We start from the raw sequence: 23015 nt of genomic DNA, 5'->3' as shown, positions 1-23015 counted from the left end.
TGGGACAGCGGACCAAAATGTGCCCCCCCCACTTTGGGCTCTGGCCCCCTCACACCTCGAGGTCTGGCTATTCCCCTGGTACAGACAGTGATCTGGGTCCTTAGGCAATAAGGGTCCTGTGCCCCTAACCACCTATCAAAAGTGGTTAGATGGGAGCTAGGGGAGAACAGACCTCTACTGCTGTGGGCCTTCGGGCACTGCCCTGTTCTCCCAAGGTCAGTCCGCCCCTGGTTTTTACCCCTGATGCAGCCTAGGGATGAAACATGGCTGTGCTTTAAGTGATTTATTTCTGTATGAAAGTTCCTGCCTCCAGCTCTTCCTGTCCTGTGGATTATTAATCTCAATTTAGCTCTTCTCTTCTCTGAATAGGGCCGACCAGGAGAGATTTGTGTACTAGGACCAAAGGGACACAAGGCAAGTGTAACCCTGCAGCTTCCGCAAGGCAATGCATTCTGTATTTTAAATCTTTATATAGAACCTGTTATTTTTTTTAGGACGTTTTAAGATTTTAAATAATTTTGCTTGGTTAAGGTTTTTCATCTATTAAAGGTATTCGCTTTAAAGGACTTTTTTTTTCTAGATCTTTTCTATTTTCTGCCCGTCGTCTTTGGAATAGTTTACCAAAACAGCTTTGTTCAATAACTAATCTTCGTTTTGCTTTTTGGAAACCTTTGAAAATATATCTTTTTTTTTTCTAATGGTAAATAGATGGGTTATATCTGCTTTAATTTTTTAGGTTTATAAATCTAAATGTTACTTCCTGATTTATTGTATCTCAGTTTTTAAAATCTTTTGCTACCCCGTGGGGACATTGAGAGGGGGCTTTTATTCGGCAGACATTGGGAGGAGGGGGGGGTCTTTGTACATTGGGCATCATGAGGGGGGAGGTGTAATTGGGAGGAAGGGGGATAGGGCTCAACCCCTTTAAGAAGCTTCTCCCCTCTTTTTTACTGGCAGTATTTTTCCAGGAGTAACGTGGCTTTCTGTGTTCATCACAAACTGCGTTGTTTGATTTACATAGTAATGAGATGTTTTACATGCATTTGCATTGCTCTGAATGTGGTAACTTATTTTAACATGTGTTATGGGGATATAATTCATGCTATTGTCCTTTAACATGCATTAAGGAGCAAATAACGCACGTTAATAATTACCCCTCCCCCCTGCTTAATGTATGAAATTGAAGAAATCTGGATACCTTTACGTGCTGGGTTCTCCACTAAATATTGACCCCCAGGTTTTCTGTTTTCTTTTAGGGGGACCCGGGTTTTGTTGGACCTGAGGGTCTAGCAGGAGACCCTGGACCCCCTGGATTGCCAGGGCTCCCAGGAATTGGAATCCCAGGAAAGCCGGTAAGAGCTGAATTAAACTCACCTGACTTCCTGCCACAGGCGGGGCTGATATTGAAATAACTCCCGTGGTCAGCAGGGAGGCTGGATATTCAGTGCCGGGTGGTTTTCGGTCACCGGCGTTGAATATCCGGTTTAATTTTGGCTGGTTTAAACTTAACTGGCCAAGCCAATATTCAGCGCCGGCCAGTTAAGCTTAAAGCGGTCAAAGATACGCCTGCTATTTCGGTGGCCCGATTTGGCTGCCAAACGTAGCTGGTGAGGTGCTGAATATTAGCAGATAGCCGGTTATATCGTGCATTATAATTGGTTATCCGGTAAGCGCTGACCGGGAGATAAACGCTGCTTAAGTGCTACTTAAATAGTGGTGAATATCGGGGAGACGGTGTCTGACTAAGAGCGTTAATCATCTTCACTGTGTATTTGGGCTGGCTGTAAGAATTGTCACCGTGCTCCTGGTGTAGATGTAACAGTCTCTTTGCTGCTTTGTCCAGGGTAACTGTTTTAATCCGGGACAGATGAAAGGATCTTTGCCCTCATATGTCTGTCTTCAGGGTGGCTGAATGGTGCTATTTATCTGTTTTTTAGGGTAACCCTGGTGGCCCTCCTGGTCCAGAAGGAGAAAAAGTAAGCTAACTCATTAGTAACACTCCAGCAACACATAACTAATCACTCTCCAAAACAAATTTTCACTGTCACATGAAATACTTTAGTTCAGTCTGTGCATTCATGTTGAAAGATGGAGTCCAGTCGCTGCTTGCAGCAGGAACAGAGGATTCACAATCCCCCACATTCACATGCACACACACACACACACACACACACACACAGGACAGGTATGGTAGGAACAGAGGATTCACACTCCCTCACATTCACACGCACGCCCACACACAGGACAGGTATGATAGGAACAGAGGATTCACACTCCCTCACATTCACATGCACACACACACACACACACACAGGACAGGTATTGTAGGAACAGAGGATTCACACTCCCTCACATTCACACACACACACACACACACCCACGCACAGGACAGGTATGGTAGGAACAGAGGATTCACACTCCCTCATATTCACACACACACACCCACACACAGGACAGGTATGGTAGGAACAGAGGATTCACACTCCCTCACATTCACATGCACACACACACACACACACACACACACACACAGGACAGGTATGGTAGGAACAGAGGATTCACAATCCCCCACATTCACATCCACGCACAGGACAGGTATGGTAGGAACAGAGGATTCACACTCCCTCACATTCACACGCACGCCCACACACAGGACAGGTATGATAGGAACAGAGGATTCACACTCCCTCACATTCACATGCACACACACACACAGGACAGGTATTGTAGGAACAGAGGATTCACACTCCCTCACATTCACACACACACACACACACACCCACGCACAGGACAGGTATGGTAGGAACAGAGGATTCACACTCCCTCATATTCACACACACACACCCACACACAGGACAGGTATGGTAGGAACAGAGGATTCACACTCCCTCACATTCACATGCACACACACACACACACACACAGGACAGGTATGGTAGGAACAGAGGATTCACAATCCCCCACATTCACATCCACGCACAGGACAGGTATGGTAGGAACAGAGGATTCACACTCCCTCACATTCACACGCACGCCCACACACAGGACAGGTATGATAGGAACAGAGGATTCACACTCCCTCACATTCACATGCACACACACACACACACACACAGGACAGGTATTGTAGGAACAGAGGATTCACACTCCCTCACATTCACACACACACACACACACACCCACGCACAGGACAGGTATGGTAGGAACAGAGGATTCACACTCCCTCACATTCACATTCACATGCACACACACACACACACACACACACACACACACACACACACACACAGAGGACAGGTATGGTAGGAACAGAGGATTTACACTCCCTCACATTCACACACACACACCCATGCACAGGACAGGTATCGTAGGAACAGAGGATTCACACTCCCTCACATTCACACACACACACACAAGACAGGTATGGTAGGAACAGAGGATTCACACTCTCTCACATTCACACACACACACCCACACCCACACACACACACACAGGACAGGTATGGTAGGAACAGAGGATTCACACTCCCTCATATTCACACACCCACACCCACGCACAGGACAGGTATCGTAGGAACAAAGGATTCACACTCCCTCACATTCACATGCACACCTATGCATAGGAAAGGCACAGCAGGACCAAGACTGGCAGCTTATATCGTGCAGGCTCCAGATATTAACATGTCTTCTGCCTTTTCTGTTTGGCTTCTAGGGATTCCCTGGAACACCTGGACCTGAGGGTCCCATCGGGAAACCCGTAAGTGTTTTCAGGACCCTGTGAGCTGCTGAGAGGGAAGGAGTCCCCAGTTCTCTGTGGATGCTGGTGCCATCTTTAGTGTCTTTATGGGAGCGGCATCTTTCCTTGGGTGCAGAACCTCAGGGACTATTTTCAGCTGTAATTGGGTACCAGGTCTTTGTGTCTGCTCACTGGGTGCACTCTCCACAGTAGCAGAGCATGGTAGGATGGGATGTCTCTCTGTAGTGTTGGGAATGGACCTGGTGCCCCAGAGACTGTTGCTGTCAGCAGATTTGGACTTCTGTAACTGTAGTGCTATGTTTTGGCCACTAGGGACATCTGAGCTGTGACTGCAGAATGGGTCTCTTGCAGCCATTTCAGTCATTGGAGTAGGTGTTGTGTTCATGTGTGTTGGGTGTAGCATGTGGTTGCTAACACGTGATAACATTTGTACAAAGCTTGGATTTTTAAGGGGTACTGAAACAATGTAGGGAGAGGGGAAGCACATAAACTTTTCTGGCCAAGAAAACACCCCCGTCCCAGAGAGACCCTCTCCCCCACATCTCATGGTACAGAGATACCCTCTCCTCCATGTCTTGTGGCACTTGGGCTCTTTTAAATATCTCTTGTGAATTCTGGATATTTTCTTGTTGTGTTAGATCTGTCGGTAGCTTTTGACGCAGTGAATTATGCTTTCTTGATAAATAGATTCAGAGCTTGTGGTATTACAGGATCTGTCCTTACTAGGTTTGCCTCTTTTCCGAGTAATCGAAAACTGGAGATGCTAATTGGGGACCAACTTTCAGAAAAGAGAGAGTTAACAACAGAAATGCTGCAGGGTTTGTCACTTTCTACAGTTTTATTTTCCATCTGTCTATTACAGTTTTGTAATATTAGGGGGGGGGGGGGGGAGGGATATGGGGTGGGGGAAGCCAGCAGTTGCCCACAAGCACATGGTTCGATGTGGAGTATCCTCAAAGGATATTATTGAAACAGGACATTTAGGGAATCCCAATAGAGAGGCTTCAATGATGGTTAAAGAAAACCAGGAGAGTTTAATAAGAGAACAGAATAAAGGATGAAAATTATCACCGTCAACTTCAAAGCAGTTTGTAGATGCAAAGGAAAAAACAACTATAAAAATGCTAGAAGCCTAAAAAATAAGATGGGAGAGTTGGATTGTATAGCACTAAATGAAGAGGTAGATATAATAGGCATCCCAGAGACCTGGTGGAAGGAGGACAATCAATGGGACGCTGTGTTATCAGGGTATAAATTCTATCGCAGTGATAGAGTGGATCAAATTGGAGGGGAGGAGGGGTATGTTAAAGAGGGAATTGAGTCAAACAAAATAAATACTCTACATGAAACAGCAGCGTGGAATCTACTACTACTACTTCTACTTATAATTTCTAAAGCATAAGTACATAAGTACATAAGTAATACCACATTGGGAAAAGACCAAGGGTCCATCGAGCCCAGCATCCTGTCCATGACAGCGGCCAATCCAGGCCAAGGGCACCTGGCAAGCTTCCCAAACGTACAAACATTCTATACAATCAAGCCATTGTGACATCACTAAAGAGGTTGGCTCTTATTGGTGGAATGAGCCACTATGACATCACAATAGGTTAAATCACTGCTCTATGTAATAAAAGTGAGCCAAGTAGAGGACATAAGTACATAAGTAATGCCACACTGGGAAAAAACCAAGGGTCCATCGAGCCCAGCATCCTGTCCACGACAGCGGCCAATCCAGGCCAAGGGCACCTGGCAAGCTTCCCAAACGTACAAACATTCTATACACTTGAACATGAAGAGACAGTCCCTGCTTCACAGAGCTTACAATCTAATTAGGACAAACAGGACAAATAAGGGATAAGGACAAAGAGTGGCAAGATTCCGGAATCCCAAAGTGTATCAAGATTCCGGAATCCCAAGCACTACTACTACTACTACTTATCATTTCTATAGTGCTACTAGACGTAAGCAGCGCTGTACACTTGAACATGAAGAGACAGTCCCTGCTCGACAGAGCTTACAGTCTGATTAGGACAGACAAACAGGACAAACAAGAGATAAGGGAATATTAAAGTGAGGATGATAAAATAAGGGTACTGAACAAGTGAATAAGGGTTAGGAGTTAAAAGTAGCATCAAAAAGGTGGGCTTTTAGCTTAGATTTGAAGACGGCCAGAGATGGAGCTTGACGTACCAGCTCAGGAAGCCTATCCCAGGCACATGGCGCAGCAAGATAAAAGGAATGGAGTCTGGAGTTAGCAGTGGAGGAGAAGGGTGTAGATAAGAGAGATTTACCCAGTGAACGGAGTTCCCTGGGAGGAATGTAGGGAGAGATGAGAGTGGAGAGGTACTGAGGAGCTGCAGAGTGAATGCACTTATAGGTCAATAAGAGGAGTTTGAACTGTATGCGAAAACGGATAGGGAGCCAGTGAAGTGACTTGAGGAGAGGGCTAATATGAGCATATTTCTATCCTTGTAGATATAAGTAATCACAAAAGAGAGGGTAATACAGCTTACAAGTATACAATATAGACAAGAAAAAGCAACACTGGGCCTTCAAGAACGAGACAATGGCAGTCCTTTTATTGTGAAAAAGACCCGACACGGACCGTGTTTTGGCGCACAAGCGCCTGCCTCAGGGGTCTAACATAAAAACACAAAGATAATTATAAATACACATTTCACAAAAATTAACATCCATATCATAAAGTAATAAACAATTAAAATGCAAAAACATAAAAATAATCAGATATAAAATACAATATTAAAAATAAATCTATGAGGATCGAGATCTTGTCAGTGATAACCCAAAGTGTTAAAAATAAAATGAAATAACTAAAATAAACTTGGATGAACCATTATGTACAATCATATGCACATTAATAACACCATTTACAAAATCATAGAATGAATTAAAATAATATGATATATTAACCTATTGTGATATGACTCACTGTGTAAATATTATAACAGAACATACAGAGAGATAAGAAATGTTTACAGAAATTAGGAAAGCTGGCAAATCAGGCAGCATTATAGAATACTAGTAAAAGAGGCCCGTTTCAGATCAAATGAAACGGGCGCTAGCAAGGTGTTCGTCGCCAACACCCCCCCCTCCCTCCCTGGCCAACCCCTTCGTTATTCTTCCATTGCTCCACCCCCGTCATGACGTTTGATGCAAGGGTGGGGCCCGAAGCGATTTCCCACCCCCGCCTCCCTCCCTACCAACCCCTTCGTTGTTCTGCCATTGCTCCGCCCTCGAGGGCGGGGCCCCAGAGCGATTTCCCACCCCCCCACGCCTCCCTCCCTACCAACCCCTTCGTTGTTCTGCCATTGCTCCGCCCTCGAGGGCGGGGCCCAGAGCGATTTCCCACCCCCCCCCACGCCTCCCTGCCTCCCTCCCTGCCAACCCCTTCGTTGTTCTGCCATTGCTCCGCCCTCGAGGGCGGGGCCCGGAGCGATTTTGGTGGCTTTCACCACCACAAACCTTCGAACCTTTTTGAAGGAAGTCAGGGCTTGGCTTCACTGACGTCAGTGTCCTCAGAACGTTGAGGGTGAGTTTTATTATAGTAGATAATGCAGATGGTATCCAGTTTTTTTCTCCTTTGATTCATCTATGGAAGACGCAGTTGTTCGATTGCAATCAATTTTCACTGTTATAGCAAAACGGTTAGCATATAATAAGTTAGCCTTGAATGTGGATAAGACAGAAATGATGCTTATTGGAGAGGTTTACGGAGAACAGATACAATTAAGCTCTGTGATAATGAAGTTTGTTTGGCCAAACAGGTTCACAATTTAGGTCTTACTTTAGATGGTCACTTAAATTTCAAATCACATTTTAGAAAAGTAGTTAGTGCCCATTTTTTAAATTAAGAATGTTGAGTAGATTGAAGGGTTGTAACTCAATAGAAGATTTTAAATTGATGATTTGGAGTTTGGTTATGAGCGGCCTGGATTACTGCAATGCCTTATATCTGGGTTTACCTAAAACCAGTATTAAGCCAGTAGATTATTCAGAATACAGCGACATGACTTATTTCTGGCCACTTTCAGCATATTACTCTGGTATTGAAGGATTTTCATTGGCTGCCTATGGAAAAAGAATCCATTTTAAGATTGTGCTTTTAATTCATAAGGCTTTGAAACAAGATTCTGGTTTTTATTTGGGGACAGTTTCCTAAGATCTATCAGCCTAATAGGACCCTGAGGTCTGCAGGTACTTTGCCAGTTAACTATTCCAGCTTTGAGAGAGATGCGTTTTGAAAAGACCAGGCAAAGGACTTTTTCTATTACGGGCCCAATTTTGTGGAATTAGTTACCTGTGCAAATTAGGAAAATAAATGATACAACACAATTAAAAAAAAATGTTTGAAGACATATTTATCTTGTGAATCATTTTACAGTTGATCTTTGTAAAGTCTTTTCAGCTTGTTGAACAGATAAGTCAAATAGCAAAAGGTCTGTTAAGAAATAGTTTCATTTTTATGTGTAAGGTGAATAGTTTCTGTGGATGTGATTTATGATTATATATGTGAGTTTTGTTATCCAGATAGTTAATTATGCAGAATATTATCCTATATAATAATTCTCACCTCCAACGTTCTAACCTGCCTGGGACTGTGGATCCCTCGGAGGTGGTCTGCTAGGCAGCTAAGAACACACTGATGTCAGTAACGTCACTGACAGCTGATTCCAAGCAAGAAACATGCTCCGCGTGTTTCCCTACTCCTCCCCCTGCCTTGGAATCAGCTGTCAGTGCGCCGCTCCCTGCCACTTCTGAGTAAGTGACAGGGAGCAGGGCAACACAGAACCTCCCCCCCCCCCCGGCGCATCACCAAAGCACCCCACACACACACGTCACTCCCTCCCTCCCATCCCGTTCAAGGCCTCCTCATGCTCCTCCCACCGAGTTCCAGACTCCCCCCTCCCTCCGATTTCAACACTCCCCTCTGCGTAACTGACTGACCCCTGGGCACCCCTGCCAAGAGGGAGGGAGGGAGGGGGGTCTGGAACTCAGAAGGGAGGGAGAGAGGGGGATCTGGAACTCAGACGGAAGGAAAGGAAGGAAGGGAGGGAGGGGTCTGGGGAGGGGGGTCTGGAACTCGGGAGGGAGGGGGGTCTGGAACTTGAAAGGGAGGGAGGGACGGAGGGAGGGGGTCTGGAACTCGGAAGGGAAGGAGGGAGGGAGGGGGGTCTGGAACAAGGGAGGGGGTCTGGAGGAAGGAAGGGAGGGAGGGGGGATTACCTTGCTAGCACCCGTTTCATTGCCTATCGAAACAGGCCTTTTATAGTAGTTATTAATAAACTAAAGTAAACCTTGTGTCTTCAGTGCTTTGGGGAACTGGCCGGTGCTGTAGGACAGTCTCTTCTTCAGGATACTGAGGTCTCCTGCCTCCCTCTCACATCTTCCACTCTTTTTGAATGTTTGAATTGAAAAGAATGATTTCTCTTTTCTTTTATCCTTAAGGGTCGACCGGGAGTCCCTGGTCTGAAAGGGGTGAAGGTAAGAGGAGGTGCAAAGGCCCTGCCTTTGCTGTCCTGTTCAATATCCTCTCGCCCCTGCCTTAATGTGCCTGTCTCATGGGTGTCTCTTCTTACAGGGAGACCCGTGTGAGGTTTGTCCTACAATTCCTGAGGAGGTCATGAAAGCAATCAGTCAAATAGGAAAAGCTGGACTCAAAGGGGATCAAAGCCTCCCAGGCTTCAGAGAACCTGGAATACCGGTCAGTGTATGAGAAACAGCTCCAGGGCTTCTCAGAGATGCTGTTACCAGCCTCCTTCATAATCATTGACCTTTCCCTTGTATTTCTTGTGCTGTTTGAAACTGAAGCAGAGAATCGATTTCTGAAACCTGCAGATCTTATCTTAATTTCTGACTCTAAATTCATCTTGTCGTCTTCAAATACTGAACTTGCATGTCCTAATAGACATTGTGGGTCACTAGAGCAAAGCGGCTGTACTGTCCTGCTCCCGCTGGGTCTGTACAGCAGGGCGGCGCTGCTCACATGCTTCCTTCATTTATATTTTATCATATTCTTGTTTCTAGGATGAAATTGGCTCACCGGGTCCCAAAGGAGATCAGGTACAATCTTCACTTCATCTTTTCAGATTACCCATCAGGAACAGACTCAGGATGATGTGAGACATGGTCAGGCCTGGGAGGTGTTCTTGACTCCCTAACAGAGACAGACACTTCTCCCCCCCCCGATATTTAGCTGGCAGTGATTAGCAGTTTTAATATCACTGATCGCCATGGGCTAAATTGAACCCAAATGTTCAGTGCTGGGACCCTGTCTTGGGCATCAGCACTGCACATCCGGGTCATTGGCTGGCCAGGAAGTTATGCAGGTGCTGTCTAACAAGAAGGTTGGATTAACAGGAGATGGCATGATGTCAAAAAGTTGAAGCCAGTTTCTCCAGGAGCAGCCATCTTGCTTTGTCCAAAACAATAGCAAACGCCATTGAAAACAATAGCAATCTCTCTGTTAGGAGGAGATCGGGGGGGGGGGGGGGGGGGGGGGTTGGGGTGGTTGGGGAGTTTTCGAGGGGGTCTGTGAAGGGGGGGGAGGGTTATATTTAAAATGTATTTGTCAATGCTCCAGAGCTTGCTTTGTTATTTGTAATGCTGTATTGCGATAGGCCTTTATTGTTTCTTTTTATATAGAAATATCTTTATTGTCATCATAAGAAACAATATAGGCCTATCACGCAGCACTGATCCTTCCCCCCCCCCCCCCCCCGATCCTTTCCTAACAGAGGGAATGTAAAACCTAGGAAGTTTAATAAAACCTTACAAGTTTGCTGTTGTTTTCAATAGCAATTGTTTTGTTCTGGCCAATATGGCGGCTGTGCGGGAGGGGTCGCATCAGCTGTTTGATGTCAAACTGGCTCCTGTCATTAAACCTCCTTGTTATGCAGGTGCTGCCTGACATTCAGTGACCCGGAAGTTATGCAGCTGTCTGACATTCAGTGCTGGCACCCGCGTATATGTCTGCCTTTGGTGTGGTCGTATCTGCCTGGTTAGCTAGGCAGGAACTGAATACGGCTGGTACCTGCTTAACTGCTGGCTCTTCTTCGATTCTGCCCATGGAATGCCCTGGCTGCACTGGTCAGAAGGGATATTCGGTACCTCTGAATGTCCAGGGATGGCCTGCTGAGTGGGGTTTAAGGAGGCGGGGGCCTCTCTACCCCCAAATATTTAATGTTGCAGCTTGTGATGTGATTATGAGGAGAGTTTTACGTAGCTCCTGTCTCCTTTCTCTCTTAAACCCCCGCGCAGAATTATTGTACGAGTGTGATTTTAACTAATTCACTGAGGGCCAGCAGATAAGTATCTGTTTGCAGGGGGAAATGGAGTCATGGAACCCTTGGCCATGTGACTGTGTCTTGCAGAAGTTCACTCTTCCATTTCTCGTCTCTGTGGCTGTGAGAGCGCCTGTCTGATCCAAAAGCTTCTTGTGACCTTGTGGAGTTTTGCTGTTGCATTTTGAGCTGAAGAGAAGGAGCTGGACAAGAGAAGCAGCTTTGATATCGAGAAGGTTCATTCTGCCACATTAACAAGGGTCTGGGTTTTTTTTTTTTTCCAGGGAACTCCTGGTGTGGATGGAACCAAAGGGGAAAAGGTAAGGAGAACTTTGTAAGGACAAAACAGAATTGTGGGAAATAATCTTGTGCTTAATGACACAAAGATTGTCCCCAGTTCAAACCTCCTCTCCCCACTCCCCATGTGCCTCATCTCCTATGCTTAGGGCAGTGGTGTGGCCAGACATCCAATTTTGGGTGGACTTGACTCCACAATTGGTGGACACAAGGACATCCTCCCCCCCCCCCCCCCCCCCCACTATTACTACTACTACTACTATTTAGCATTTCTATAGCGCTACAAGGCGTACGCAGCGCTGCACAAACATAGAAGAAAGACAGTCCCTGCTCAAAGAGCTTACAATCTAATAGACAAAAAATAAAGTAAGCAAATCAAATCAATTATTGTGTACAGGAAGGAGGAGGGTAGGTGGAGGCGAGTGGTTACGAGTCAAAAGCAATGTTAAAGAGGTGGGCTTTCAGTCTAGATTTAAAGGTGGCCAAGGATGGGGCAAGACGTAGGGGCTCAGGAAGTTTATTCCAGGCGTAGGGTGCAGCGAGACAGAAGGCGCGAAGTCTGGAGTTGGCAGTAGTGGAGAAGGGAACAGATAAGAAGGATTTATCCATGGAGCGGAGTGCACGGGAAGGGGTGTAGGGAAGGACAAGTGTGGAGAGATACTGGGGAGCAGCAGAGTGAGTACATTTATAGGTTAGTAGAAGAAGTTTGAACAGGATGCGGAAACGGATAGGGAGCCAGTGAAGCGACTTGAGGAGAGGGGTAGTATGAGTAAAGCGACCCTGGCGGAAGACGAGACGGGCAGCAGAGTTTTGAACCGATTGGAGAGGGGAGAGGTGACTAAGTGGGAGGCCAGCAAGAAGCAGATTGCAGTAGTCTAAACGAGAGGTGACAAGGGTGTGGATGAGGGTTTTGGTAGAGTGCTCGGAAAGAAAGGGGCGGATTTTATGGATGTTGTAAAGAAAGAAACGACAGGTCTTGGCGGTCTGCTGGATGTGAGCAGAGAAGGAGAGAGAAGAGTCAAAGATGGTCACTGTTGGAAACAGGATCGTGGGCTTGATGGACCTTTGGTCTGTCCCAGTGTGGCAATACTTATGTACTTATGACCATTGGGTCAATAGGGCAGTGCCCAAAGCCCACAGTAGTAGAGGGTCCACTGTGTCCTAACGTCTGTCAAATGTAATCACTTTTGATAGGTGGTTAGGGGCCATGGCCCTTTTTGCCCAAGGGTCCAGATCAGTCAGTCCGCCCCTGCAGAGGCGCATTGCTGCTGGGTGGGTCTATGCCACTGGCTTAGGGTGTTGGCATTAGGATTGTGCTGGTTCTTCTCTTGTTCATTTGCTGTTCTTTTTCTCACTTTCCTCCAGGGGGAGCCCTGCGCAAGCTGCCCATCAATCTCACCAGCACTGGCTTCACTCCAGAAACTGCCAGAGAAAGGGGAGCCCGGGCAGGGATACCCTGGAATTCCTGTGAGTTGTGCACTGCTTCGCAGTATCTTTAATGAAGGCCAAGAATACTTACATAAAATATTTTCTTAAGGGAGTTATATAAAGCAGATTCCAGATCCTAAGGCATTCCTTTCCTAGATGTAACAGGCTCCGTGTCCATCCCCTGAGCCCTTCAGTCCTAGAGGTAACAGACTGTGTGTCCCTGTGTCCATCCCCTGAGCCCTCCAGTCCTAGAGGTAACAGGCTCTGTACCCCTGTGTCCATCCCCTGAGCTCTCCAGTCCTAGAGGTAACAGACTGTGTGTCCCTGTGTCCATCCCCTGAGCCCTCCAGTCCTAGAGGTAACAGACTGTGTGTCCCTGTGTCCATCCCCTGAGCCCTCCAGTCCTAGAGGTAACAGGCTCTGTACCTCTGTGTCCATCCCCTGAGCCCTCCAGTCCTAGAGGTAACAGGCTCTGTACCCCTGTGTCCATCCCCTGAGCTCTCCAGTCCTAGAGGTAACAGACTTTGTGTCCCTGTGTCCATCCCCTGAGCCCTTCAGTCCTAGAGGTAACAGACTGTGTGTCCCTGTGTCCATCCCCTGAGCCCTCCAGTCCTAGAGGTAACAGGCTCTGTACCCCTGTGTCCATCCCCTGAGCTCTCCAGTCCTAGAGGTAACAGACTGTGTGTCCCTGTGTCCATCCCCTGAGCCCTCCAGTCCTAGAGGTAACAGACTGTGTGTCCCTGTGTCCATCCCCTGAGCCCTCCAGTCCTAGAGGTAACAGGCTCTGTACCTCTGTGTCCATCCCCTGAGCCCTCCAGTCCTAGAGGTAACAGGCTCTGTACCCCTGTGTCCATCCCCTGAGCTCTCCAGTCCTAGAGGTAACAGACTTTGTGTCCCTGTGTCCATCCCCTGAGCCCTCCAGTCCTAGAGGTAACAGACTGTGTGTCCCTGTGTCCATCCCTTGAGCCCTCCAGTCCTAGAGGTAACAGGCTCTGTACTCCTGTGTCCATCCCCTGAGCCCTCCAGTCCTAGAGGTAACAGGCTCTGTACCCCTGTGTCCATCCCCTGTCCTCCAATCCTAGAGGTGACAGGCTCAGTATCCCTGTGTCCATCCCCTGTTCTCCAATCCTAGAGGTGACAGGCTCTGTACCCCTGTGTCCATCCCCTGAGCCCTCCAGTCCTAGAGGTAACAGGCTCTGTACCCCTGTGTCCATCCCCTGAGCCCTCCAGTCCTAGAGGTAACAGGCTCTGTACCCCTGTGTCCATCCCCTGAGCCCTCCAGTCCTAGAGGTAACAGACTGTGTGTCCCTGTGTCCATCCCCTGAGCCCTCCAGTCCTAGAGGTAACAGGCTCTGTACCCCTGTGTCCATCCCCTGAGCTCTCCAGTCCTAGAGGTAACAGACTGTGTGTCCCTGTGTCCATCCCCTGAGCCCTCCAGTCCTAGAGGTAACAGGCTCTGTACCCCTGTGTCCATCCCCTGTCCTCCAATCCTAGAGGTGACAGGCTCAGTATCCCTGTGTCCATCCCCTGTTCTCCAATCCTAGAGGTGACAGGCTCTGTACCCCTGTGTCCATCCCCTGAGCCCTCCAGTCCCCTGGTACTCCCTCTTCTCCTCAGAAACATCTACATAAATCCTTAGGAGTCCAATTTCAGCACTAGTTAACTAGGTAGGAGAGACACCTTCCAGTTAACCAGAGCTCTCCCCACATGACCTTCAACAGCACCTAACCAGATAATGCCAGAGAATATCCTGTCCGGCTGCTGTGGCACTTATCTGGTCAGTGATGGGGTGGTTTGGATGTGGAGTCAGGGCGGAGCTGGTTGTTACCCAGACACCACCAATATTCAGCAGAGGTATCCGGATAACGATCCAGGTAACTTAGCACAGCAAAAAGGCTGAATATCGGTTAATCCAGGTAACTCCCGGCAGGCTGACGACTGCCCGGATATTCCAGAGGGAGCCGGCACTAGGTAGCCGGGTCTAATTCAGCTGGTGACAGCATTTAAGCAATCACTGACCACTATTGCCTGAATATTTCCGATTTGCTGCCTGTAGTTTGCTGTGATTTTGCTTTGGGGATATTTCAGCTCCTCTGTTCGCTGCTTTGTCTCTATCGATCTCCATCCCAATGGATGTTTGTGTGTAACTGGTGCATTTTAATGATTTTACAGGGCAGAGCTGGACTTCCTGGAGAGACAGGACCCAAGGGGGAGAAGGCGAGTGTCAGATGCAGAAGCCCTGGTGTCTTTTCCTGGCCTTTCTGCTCAGGATTGATTTTTTTAAATTTCTTTTTCTAGATTGGGGTTACAGAGAGATGGAGCTTATCAGTAGAAGCCTGACATGTACTAAAGTTAATTAACTCTTTCTGTAATGCCCATCGCCCTCTTAAATCAATATTTCCTGATGGGGAGGGGGGGGGGGGGAGTCTTATGCTGCAGTGTGGCCACCATTCCATCCTCTATGAAAACAAGAAAAGAATTATTTCCCAGATTTTCTTCAGGAAACAGAAAGCAATGGGAAAATGTTGCATATCACTAATTTTCTGAACCAGCAGCTCCGGAGGGTGGGAATGTATTGGGATGGGACTTAGCCAACTTAGCAGAGACCATAAGTTATGTTGGGGGATCCTGAGCTCCCTCCGTCTGTGCTGTCCTCAGAATGTTAGGGGACCCTAAACCCCATCTGTTGTCCTCAGCATGTTGAAGGACACTGAGCTCTTATTTCTTCCTAGTGGCCCCAGCAGGTTACCGCAAGTCACAAGGCTGGTGATCACAACTATGACATGAGACAAGGGGTCATTTGGTCAAACTCACTATGGGCCTTGGTATAGTCTTCTTCTGCAAAGTGACCCTCTCACCATGACCAGACACCATTCTTGGGACTCATATGCTTTGGTCACATGTCCTGACATCTCACAATATCTTTCTGCTCTCTGTTCTGCAGGGCAGTGTGGGTGAGACCGGACCTACAGGCACTTCTGTAAGTAATGGGGGGCAGGGCTGGGCTTAGCACCCTCTCTCAGGACAGATAATGGGCTCTCAGGATCATGCCTGATGAGGCACTCCAGAATAAAACCTTTTTGTTAAGAATACATGACACCTACCACTGTTTCACGGCTCCTCCCATTTTACTGTACAATTTCCTTTATTTTGGACTCTCTCTCTGTCTTTCACATTCCTTTGTGGTTTAATACGTGGGTTCGTGGATTTCACTTCTCACAATCTGTCCTGTGGGAAGGTTTCTCAGCATTTCAATCACGTTGTGCTTTACCCAGAGAGATGGGCTTGAGGGCAGACAGTAGGGGTGACTCTGCTATATCGCTTTTTTAGTCAAAAAGGTTTACAATCTGAAAGAATCAAAAACAGCAGAAATCCAACATCTGATAGGACAGAGCAGCAGATGAAAACACGACAGAACGCATTTTACAAACGCGAACACTGTATTTCAAAATAAAACAAACTATACAAAGCTTGTTTTCTGCATAACTCTGTCAAAGCTTGACTAATTACAATAAAATTTGGGATATATCGTCCTGAATAAATTTACAATAAACTGACACTCACTCACCACCACATAACGATTATTCTCAAGATTGGTGCAGGACACCATTTTGGCATCCAGGTCAGGTCTGTATCATACCTACATGTTCCAGCCCCCAGGGCACGGTTCAGAGGTATATCGAATCGAATCGAATCTGACATTTATTTACCAACAAATCCCCATAAAGGTTCAAAGCAGTGTACAGAAACACAAGCAAAATATCTGTACTGCCAAATCTAAAGTAAATAAATCAATAATATCTTTTTCATGATGAAACAATAATACAAGCAACTCAAAAAATGAAATATTCATTGAACAGATAGGTTTTAAGATTTTTCAGAAACAGAATATATTACATGTATGTGCCCCTCCCCCTTCCACCACCAGGGTGCAGGTCTGGTCTGTATCATGCTTGTGTTCTCCTCATGGTCAGCTTCACTTCACCCTGTATGTGCCTTCTTCTGAGCAGGCCGGGCATAGGAAGTGCCAGTCTGTACACCCAGCTTCTCCTTGAACAGGTCTTTGTTGCTAAAGATGAACCACGACCCCCCAGGTCCCGCTGTTGAGAAGGGGCAGACAGGTGAGCAGCAGAAAGGGCACTGCATGTCTCATGTCTTTGCTGTTTCTCACTCTGCAGGGCATTATTGGATTTCCTGGGCCTAAAGGAGAGAAAGTAAGTGTGAAAACCTTCCTTGTCAACAATTAATGGCTAATGTGAATTTGCGATCCATTTGTGTTCCGGTCGGTACTGATGAAATGCCTTATGTAAAATGTGTGCAACTCCATGTAAAACGTATTCTGAGTTACTGTTGTAATTTCAGGGGATACGGTGGTATAATAACAATAAATTGATATTGATATTGAAGGATCCCAGCAGGTCGAGTCCTTCTCCAAGGGATGAAACAGTGCAGGGGAGGATAAGTTTCAGGCACAAACTAAAAAAGATAGAGAATAATTCAAAGGCATTTACGCAGGTCAGAGCTGCTGAATGTTTAGCAGGATAGTGTCGGCGTCTGTGGGTGGAGCTTAGGTAAAGCTAAAATGATCGGGTTAGCGATGACGTTCAGTGCATTACCTGGGTAACTGTCTAGGGTAAGTTAGGACATTGCTGCTATCGAGAGAGTGTCGGCACCTCCCTGTTTATGCGGATATTCAGTGGCGGCTACTGTTCGGTACCTGCCACTGAATACCTGGATTTCTGTGCCCGTGGCAGCCAGTGTTCAAGCCGACCACTATGGGCTCAATATCAGGGAGTCAGTGAATTAAAACGGAGATTAATTTCAGAAGAGGTTTTGGTTGGCCAAGCCAAAGTCCCAACCTAACCCACAGGAAGGCTCTTTTTTGCTGACTGTTAGGGGCAGCTGTTGGTGTATTTTCCAGACAGGTGACTAGGGACTGTGGCCCTGGAAGCTGAGGCTCCTGGAAGAGTCGGGAAGGGATCTGTGGTGCTTTTAGCCATCAATGTATGTTCTTCGGAGACTCATGTCACTACTGCCCAACTCGATGAACAAGAGTGTCATCCTTGGACGCTGCTGTGAGGACAGCAAGTCAGTGACCAGGGTCCAGGGGTGTCCTGTGAGCCTTCCTTTCACAATTGCTGACATTCGGTCCACTGAGTGCCAGCCAGCTCCTGATATTGGCTCTGGACAGATGCTTTGGGACTCAACTCATTGGCTGTAGCAGGTTTCCTGAGGAATTCATTAGTCGCGTCTCATTAAACAGTTCCAAATTTAAAAAAAATAATAATGAGACAGCATCGGTCCTCAGAACATATTCAGCTAAGCCAGGAAAGAGCCAATTTGAATCTGATTCAAAGGCGTTATTAATGCCAATAAAATATACAAATACCGATCAGCTCCCCCCATCAGTTCTCTCCCCAGTCTGACTGCCTCTCAGCTTTTCTTAGCCTGTCTCTTCTAGACACTTTGGGGTCAGTTTTGGGTCTGATGCCTGGCTAACTGGTTAATCGTAACTACAGTTTTCCCTGAAGTTGTAGTGAAAATACCCTTAGCCTTGAAGCTGTTATTTAAAGAGTAGAGTAGAGCATCAAGCAAGCAACCATCAAAGCCTAGTTCAAATCCCACTGCTTCTCCTTGTGACCATGGGCAAGTCACTGAACCCTCCTTTGCCTCAGGGTCAAGGAAATGCCCTACATGTAACTCACCTTGAGCTACAACTGAAAAGGGACTCAGCCAAATAAAGACCCTCCTCTCCTGCGGCTCCCATAATCTCTTATCCTCCCAACTGCAGCACTTGATTAATTACAGACCCCACCTCTAAAACCTCCCTCCCTCTTAGACAGGTTTGAAAATGTGTTGCTTAGTTTGTGTCTCCTGTAATCAAGTGACTGTCTTTTTTGTGTACAGGGGGATTCGTGTGGAGGAGGCTGTCCCACATTACCAGACAAAGCTGGCGAAACAGAGACATTCATAGCTGCACCTGGCCCTCCAGGGGACAAGGGTGAACCTGGAGACCCCGGGATAGGATTTCCTGGCAAAACAGTGAGTGACGTTCATCACTACAATACAGCTGTCCGTGCTGTGAGATGTGGGGGCACAGATAGATGCAGGGGAGAGACAGGGAAGGAATAAATGAATGCCAGGACCAGGAGACAGAAAGAAACAGAGAATGAAAGCAGAAAAAAAACCCCATTTGATTACATTAGGACAGGGACAAAGAAATGCTGAGACCTGAGTAATACAGAGACCAGCCTCAAGGCAGGTCCTTTCTCTGCTCACATGTAGGAAAACCTTTAGCTGCAGGATGGGGTGATGAGAGGGACAGATTGAAGCAGCTTTTCCAAACCCATGTCTAAGGTAGAGAGAATGGGAGCAGCTCCGGGAAGCACATTGGCAATGACCTATGATGGCCAGCGAGATCAATGGTCTATAGCTGAGAACAGGTTGCTCTGTTTAACTGCTTTCTCCCTCCTTCCTTTCTCTCAGGGCAGAGCTGGAGATCCTGGAGTGAAAGGTCAGAAGGTAAGACCTGGTTCCAGTGTACTGACTGGTGTTCGGCTCACCGAGAGACTGTGGACTGGTTTTGCTACTAGAGTTCAGGGGAAGCACCCCAGAGTTCGTGTATTGAGAGAAGTTACCCAGTAGGGGGCAAGTCCTCACCAGTGAGGACTGTCTGGCGTAAGGAGGGTAGTTTTAAATAGGCCACCTGGGTTGGGAGGCTAAGTAAAGGCCTAAGGTCCACCTAAATGTTGAGATTTGGGCGTCCCCGACTGTATTATCGAAACGAAAGATGGACGCCCATCTTGTTTCAATAATACGGGTTACCCCGCCCCTTCGTGGGGACTTCCTGCGAGGACGCCCTCAGGAAAACTTGGGCGCCCCGTTCGATTATGCCCCTCCACGTGTCCTTGTAAAATACCAACCCAAATCCTGTACAAATCACTGGTAATTGGTGTATTGTATAAGCAATTCAGGTTCATCACAAAGCTGCCTACGCTGCACTCAGGACCCAGGCCTTGAATCCGCCGCATGCGTTCTTGTCATTGTGTTTACTTCTATGTGTGTATGTGGGGGGTGGGGGGGGGGTCAGTTTAATATGTTCATATGTATACTAGCTTTTAACATGCAAAAAAAAAAACCCTTTATGCAATTATTCCTGACATGAGGGGGGAGGGGGGGCCTGAGACATTAGTGTTTTTTAATCCTCTGAGTGATCTGAGGACATTTCACCAGGAAGATTGCTGGGAATGGTTTGAAGACTCTGTTTCATTCATTTGTTCCTTAGGGTGATGCTGGTACTACAGGCGATCCTGGCACCCCTGGAACCACAGGAATACCAGGCCTTCCCGGGGAACCTGGCATCAGAGGCCTGAGCGGACCCAAAGGGGAAAAGGTACGTGAGTACACGACTTTCATGGACAGCTTGACTCTCATTGACAGAGCTCTTTGCATAGGTCTCATTCCGTCTCGGGGGACTGTAAAGCACTGTGAGAACGTAGGGTCATTTTATTCAGTGCTAAAGACAGACTCCCCTTCCCCCTCCCCCCCCCCAATATTCAGCTGGTGGCGCTTTGTAACCAGCTAAATTATCCCCCTATGTTCAGTTCCTGAAAATGGCTGCTTCGAGAGGTCACGACAGATATTTTCAATAAGCTGCTGTTAGGACCAGGAGCGAGGGGAATTCGCTCCTGCCCCCGACACCCTGCTGGACCACCAGGGAGGTCAGGTAGGCCCCAGCGAAAGGTCTAATCCTGACTAGGAGGTGGTGAGGTGGGATGGGGCTGCTGCCGGGCACGGGGGTGTTGGGGAAGGGTGCCCCGGGGGGATTTTGTCAGGGGCTGCGGGAGAGGGAAAGAAAACATTTTTTTTTTATGGAGGTCCCGGCTTTTGAGCTTTCCTAACTTCACCCGCTTAACTTATGCAGGCCTCGGCTGAATATTCCCGCATAAGCCTTGGCTCCTCCCCAGTGCCACCCCTTGGCCTGCCCAAGACCAGCCCACTTTTGGGGGAGGCTGGTCAGATGTGATATTTAGCAGAACTCCCCGCTTTACTGTCGCTGAATATCCGCAGTTGGGTGGCGACAGGTGATCTAAGCAAGCAGGAGAGGCTTTGAATATCGGCCTCAGAGGCCTCCTCGCTGAGGACAGTGGTGGAATGTAGAAGTCAGGCTTATGAGAATATGACAGGGTCCTTCACATCACCATCAAAACTCTTATGAGCCAGCACAGAAAGATCATCTGCTTCCTGCTTAGCAGCCTCTCTCGCTGCCTCTGTTCTTAGCTGGGATTTGTTTTTGATGGCATTTTGCTCCCTTATGCTGTTATTTCTGTGTCTCTTGGCAGGGTGATGGCTGTGATACTTGCCCCACCATCCAGGATGGTTCTTCAAATGTGATTGGGATTCCAGGAAAGCCTGGGGCCAAGGGCGACCAGGGTCCCATGGGTATCGGCCATCCTGGCAAACATGTGAGTTTTCCTTCCACCAGCGTGATACTGTCGTGTACATCCTGCCCACACTCACCCTGGTTTCCTGTATTTTAGGGTCAGCCTGGACTTCCAGGAGTTCAGGGCCCCCCTGGGCTGAAGGGGGCACAAGTGAGTAGCGGCTCTACCCCGTCGTTAGGATTTAAATATTTTGCACTGTTACTGCAAACATTAACAGTCACGTTTTCTGTGTTCTTGTAGGGGGAGCCAGGTGTTCCAGGTGTGGGGATAGAGGGGCCCCAGGTGAGTCTGTGCATTTAACCATTCCTGCTCTGGTCATTATTACCCACTGTCCGGGGTCAGCTCTCCCTTTTAGGGGTAAAACTGCTGGGTGACTACTGGGTGTCTGTGCAGGGCCGCCGAGAGACAAAGCCAGGCCCAGGGCAAACACCCCCCCCCCCCCCCCCCGGCCCATGCACTGCCCCCTCCCCCTGAGCCCTACTTTCTTGTCTTCTCTCCTACTAGCTCCGCTCTGCTGCACAGGTCCCTTCTTCCTGCTGCGTCCAAACAGGAAGTACTTTACGCAGAAGGCAGGACGCAGCAGGAAGAAGTACCTGTGGCCGACAGAGCAGAGTTAACGTGATAACTCTGCTCTATGGCACACAGGAGCAGGAGAGCCATGCTAGCACTGGGTGGGTGCCCGGCCCCCCTTGGAGGCCTGGCCCTAGGGAATTTTACCCCCTGCCCCCCCTTCTCGGCAGCCTTGTGTCTGGGGGCTATTCCTGTTGCTCCTATCCTGACCTGGCTGATGTGGAATGGGAGATTTGTGGTCCGATAGGTTCTCAACGAGCCCCACAAACTCTTGTACAAACTAAGTATCCTGTTTAACTCCGTCTCACCATGAATCCTGATTCTGTGTCTCCTGTCTGCAGGGAGAGCGGGGCGAGAAGGGATCTCCCGGTGCTGCTGTGAGTATATTCTTGAGGGGAGGGGGGTTGGGTTTTTCATAAGGATGATGCTGCTGCCTTCAGATGTGTTTTGGAGAGCTAAAGCGATGCTGGGGTCTGTTTCTTTGAAGGAAGCTTCGTATAAAAGGAAGACATTTCCCCCCCTAATTCTATAAATGGAACTTTAAATTGCACAGATTTGGACACACGTAATTGAATTGAATAACAAGCCAATTAACGTTGATAATTGCGAGCTAACAATCATTTATTATTTAAAAAGTAAACACATATATTTATATGCCTGGATCTGTGCATGAATATTATATGTGGATCCAGAAAGGGAGGGACGTTCCCGCAATTTAAGTACAGAAGTACATAAGTATTGCCACACTGGGACAGACCAACGAATAGTTAGGCTTTGGAACCTGTTGCCAGAGGATGTGGTAACAGCAGTTAGTTTATCTGGGTTTAAAAAATGTTTGGACAAGTTCCAATACCTGGCAAGATCTCAAAAGAGTACTGTTTTTATGCTGCTTATCCTAAAAATAAGCAATGGGTTTTCCCAAATCAAATCCATCTAAATATTGGTTTATGGACTTTTCTTTTAGAAAATGGTCCAAACCTTTTTTAAACCCTGCTAAACTAAGTGCTTTTAGCACATTTCTCTGGCAATGAATTCTAAAGTTTAATTACATGTTGCTTGAAGAAATAATTTTTTTGATTTGTTTTAAATTTACTACTTCATTGTATTTTTGGAAAGAGTAAATAAGCGATTCATGTTTACCCGTTCCACTCCACTCAGTATTTCATGGACTTCTATCATATCTCCCTTCAGCTGTCTCTTCTCCAAGCTGGAAAG

General features: G+C 47.3%; 1 protein-coding gene across 4 annotated transcripts in view; it reads left to right on the top strand.

Moving 5' to 3' along the window:
- The window catches only part of LOC115479511 (collagen alpha-1(XVI) chain-like), a 136160-nt gene that overhangs the window by 66223 nt on the left and 46922 nt on the right, over positions 1-23015 (top strand). For all 4 annotated transcript variants that reach the window (XM_030217456.1, XM_030217455.1, XM_030217454.1 and 1 more), the window contains exons 18-36: positions 370-414; positions 1257-1352; positions 1938-1976; positions 3713-3757; positions 9227-9262; positions 9360-9482; positions 9806-9841; positions 11346-11381; positions 12724-12825; positions 14959-15003; positions 15731-15766; positions 16965-17000; positions 18694-18828; positions 19273-19308; positions 20072-20179; positions 21129-21251; positions 21327-21380; positions 21471-21512; positions 22142-22177. In XM_030217456.1, coding sequence (XP_030073316.1) covers positions 370-414; positions 1257-1352; positions 1938-1976; positions 3713-3757; positions 9227-9262; positions 9360-9482; positions 9806-9841; positions 11346-11381; positions 12724-12825; positions 14959-15003; positions 15731-15766; positions 16965-17000; positions 18694-18828; positions 19273-19308; positions 20072-20179; positions 21129-21251; positions 21327-21380; positions 21471-21512; positions 22142-22177 — 1209 coding nt within the window. The remainder of the gene's footprint in view (positions 1-369; positions 415-1256; positions 1353-1937; positions 1977-3712; positions 3758-9226; positions 9263-9359; positions 9483-9805; positions 9842-11345; positions 11382-12723; positions 12826-14958; positions 15004-15730; positions 15767-16964; positions 17001-18693; positions 18829-19272; positions 19309-20071; positions 20180-21128; positions 21252-21326; positions 21381-21470; positions 21513-22141; positions 22178-23015) is intronic.

This window comes from Microcaecilia unicolor, chromosome 11 (assembly GCF_901765095.1).
Source record: "Microcaecilia unicolor chromosome 11, aMicUni1.1, whole genome shotgun sequence".
NCBI classification, from domain to species: domain Eukaryota; kingdom Metazoa; phylum Chordata; class Amphibia; order Gymnophiona; family Siphonopidae; genus Microcaecilia; species Microcaecilia unicolor.
This window is presented reverse-complemented; position numbering and strand designations above follow the sequence as displayed.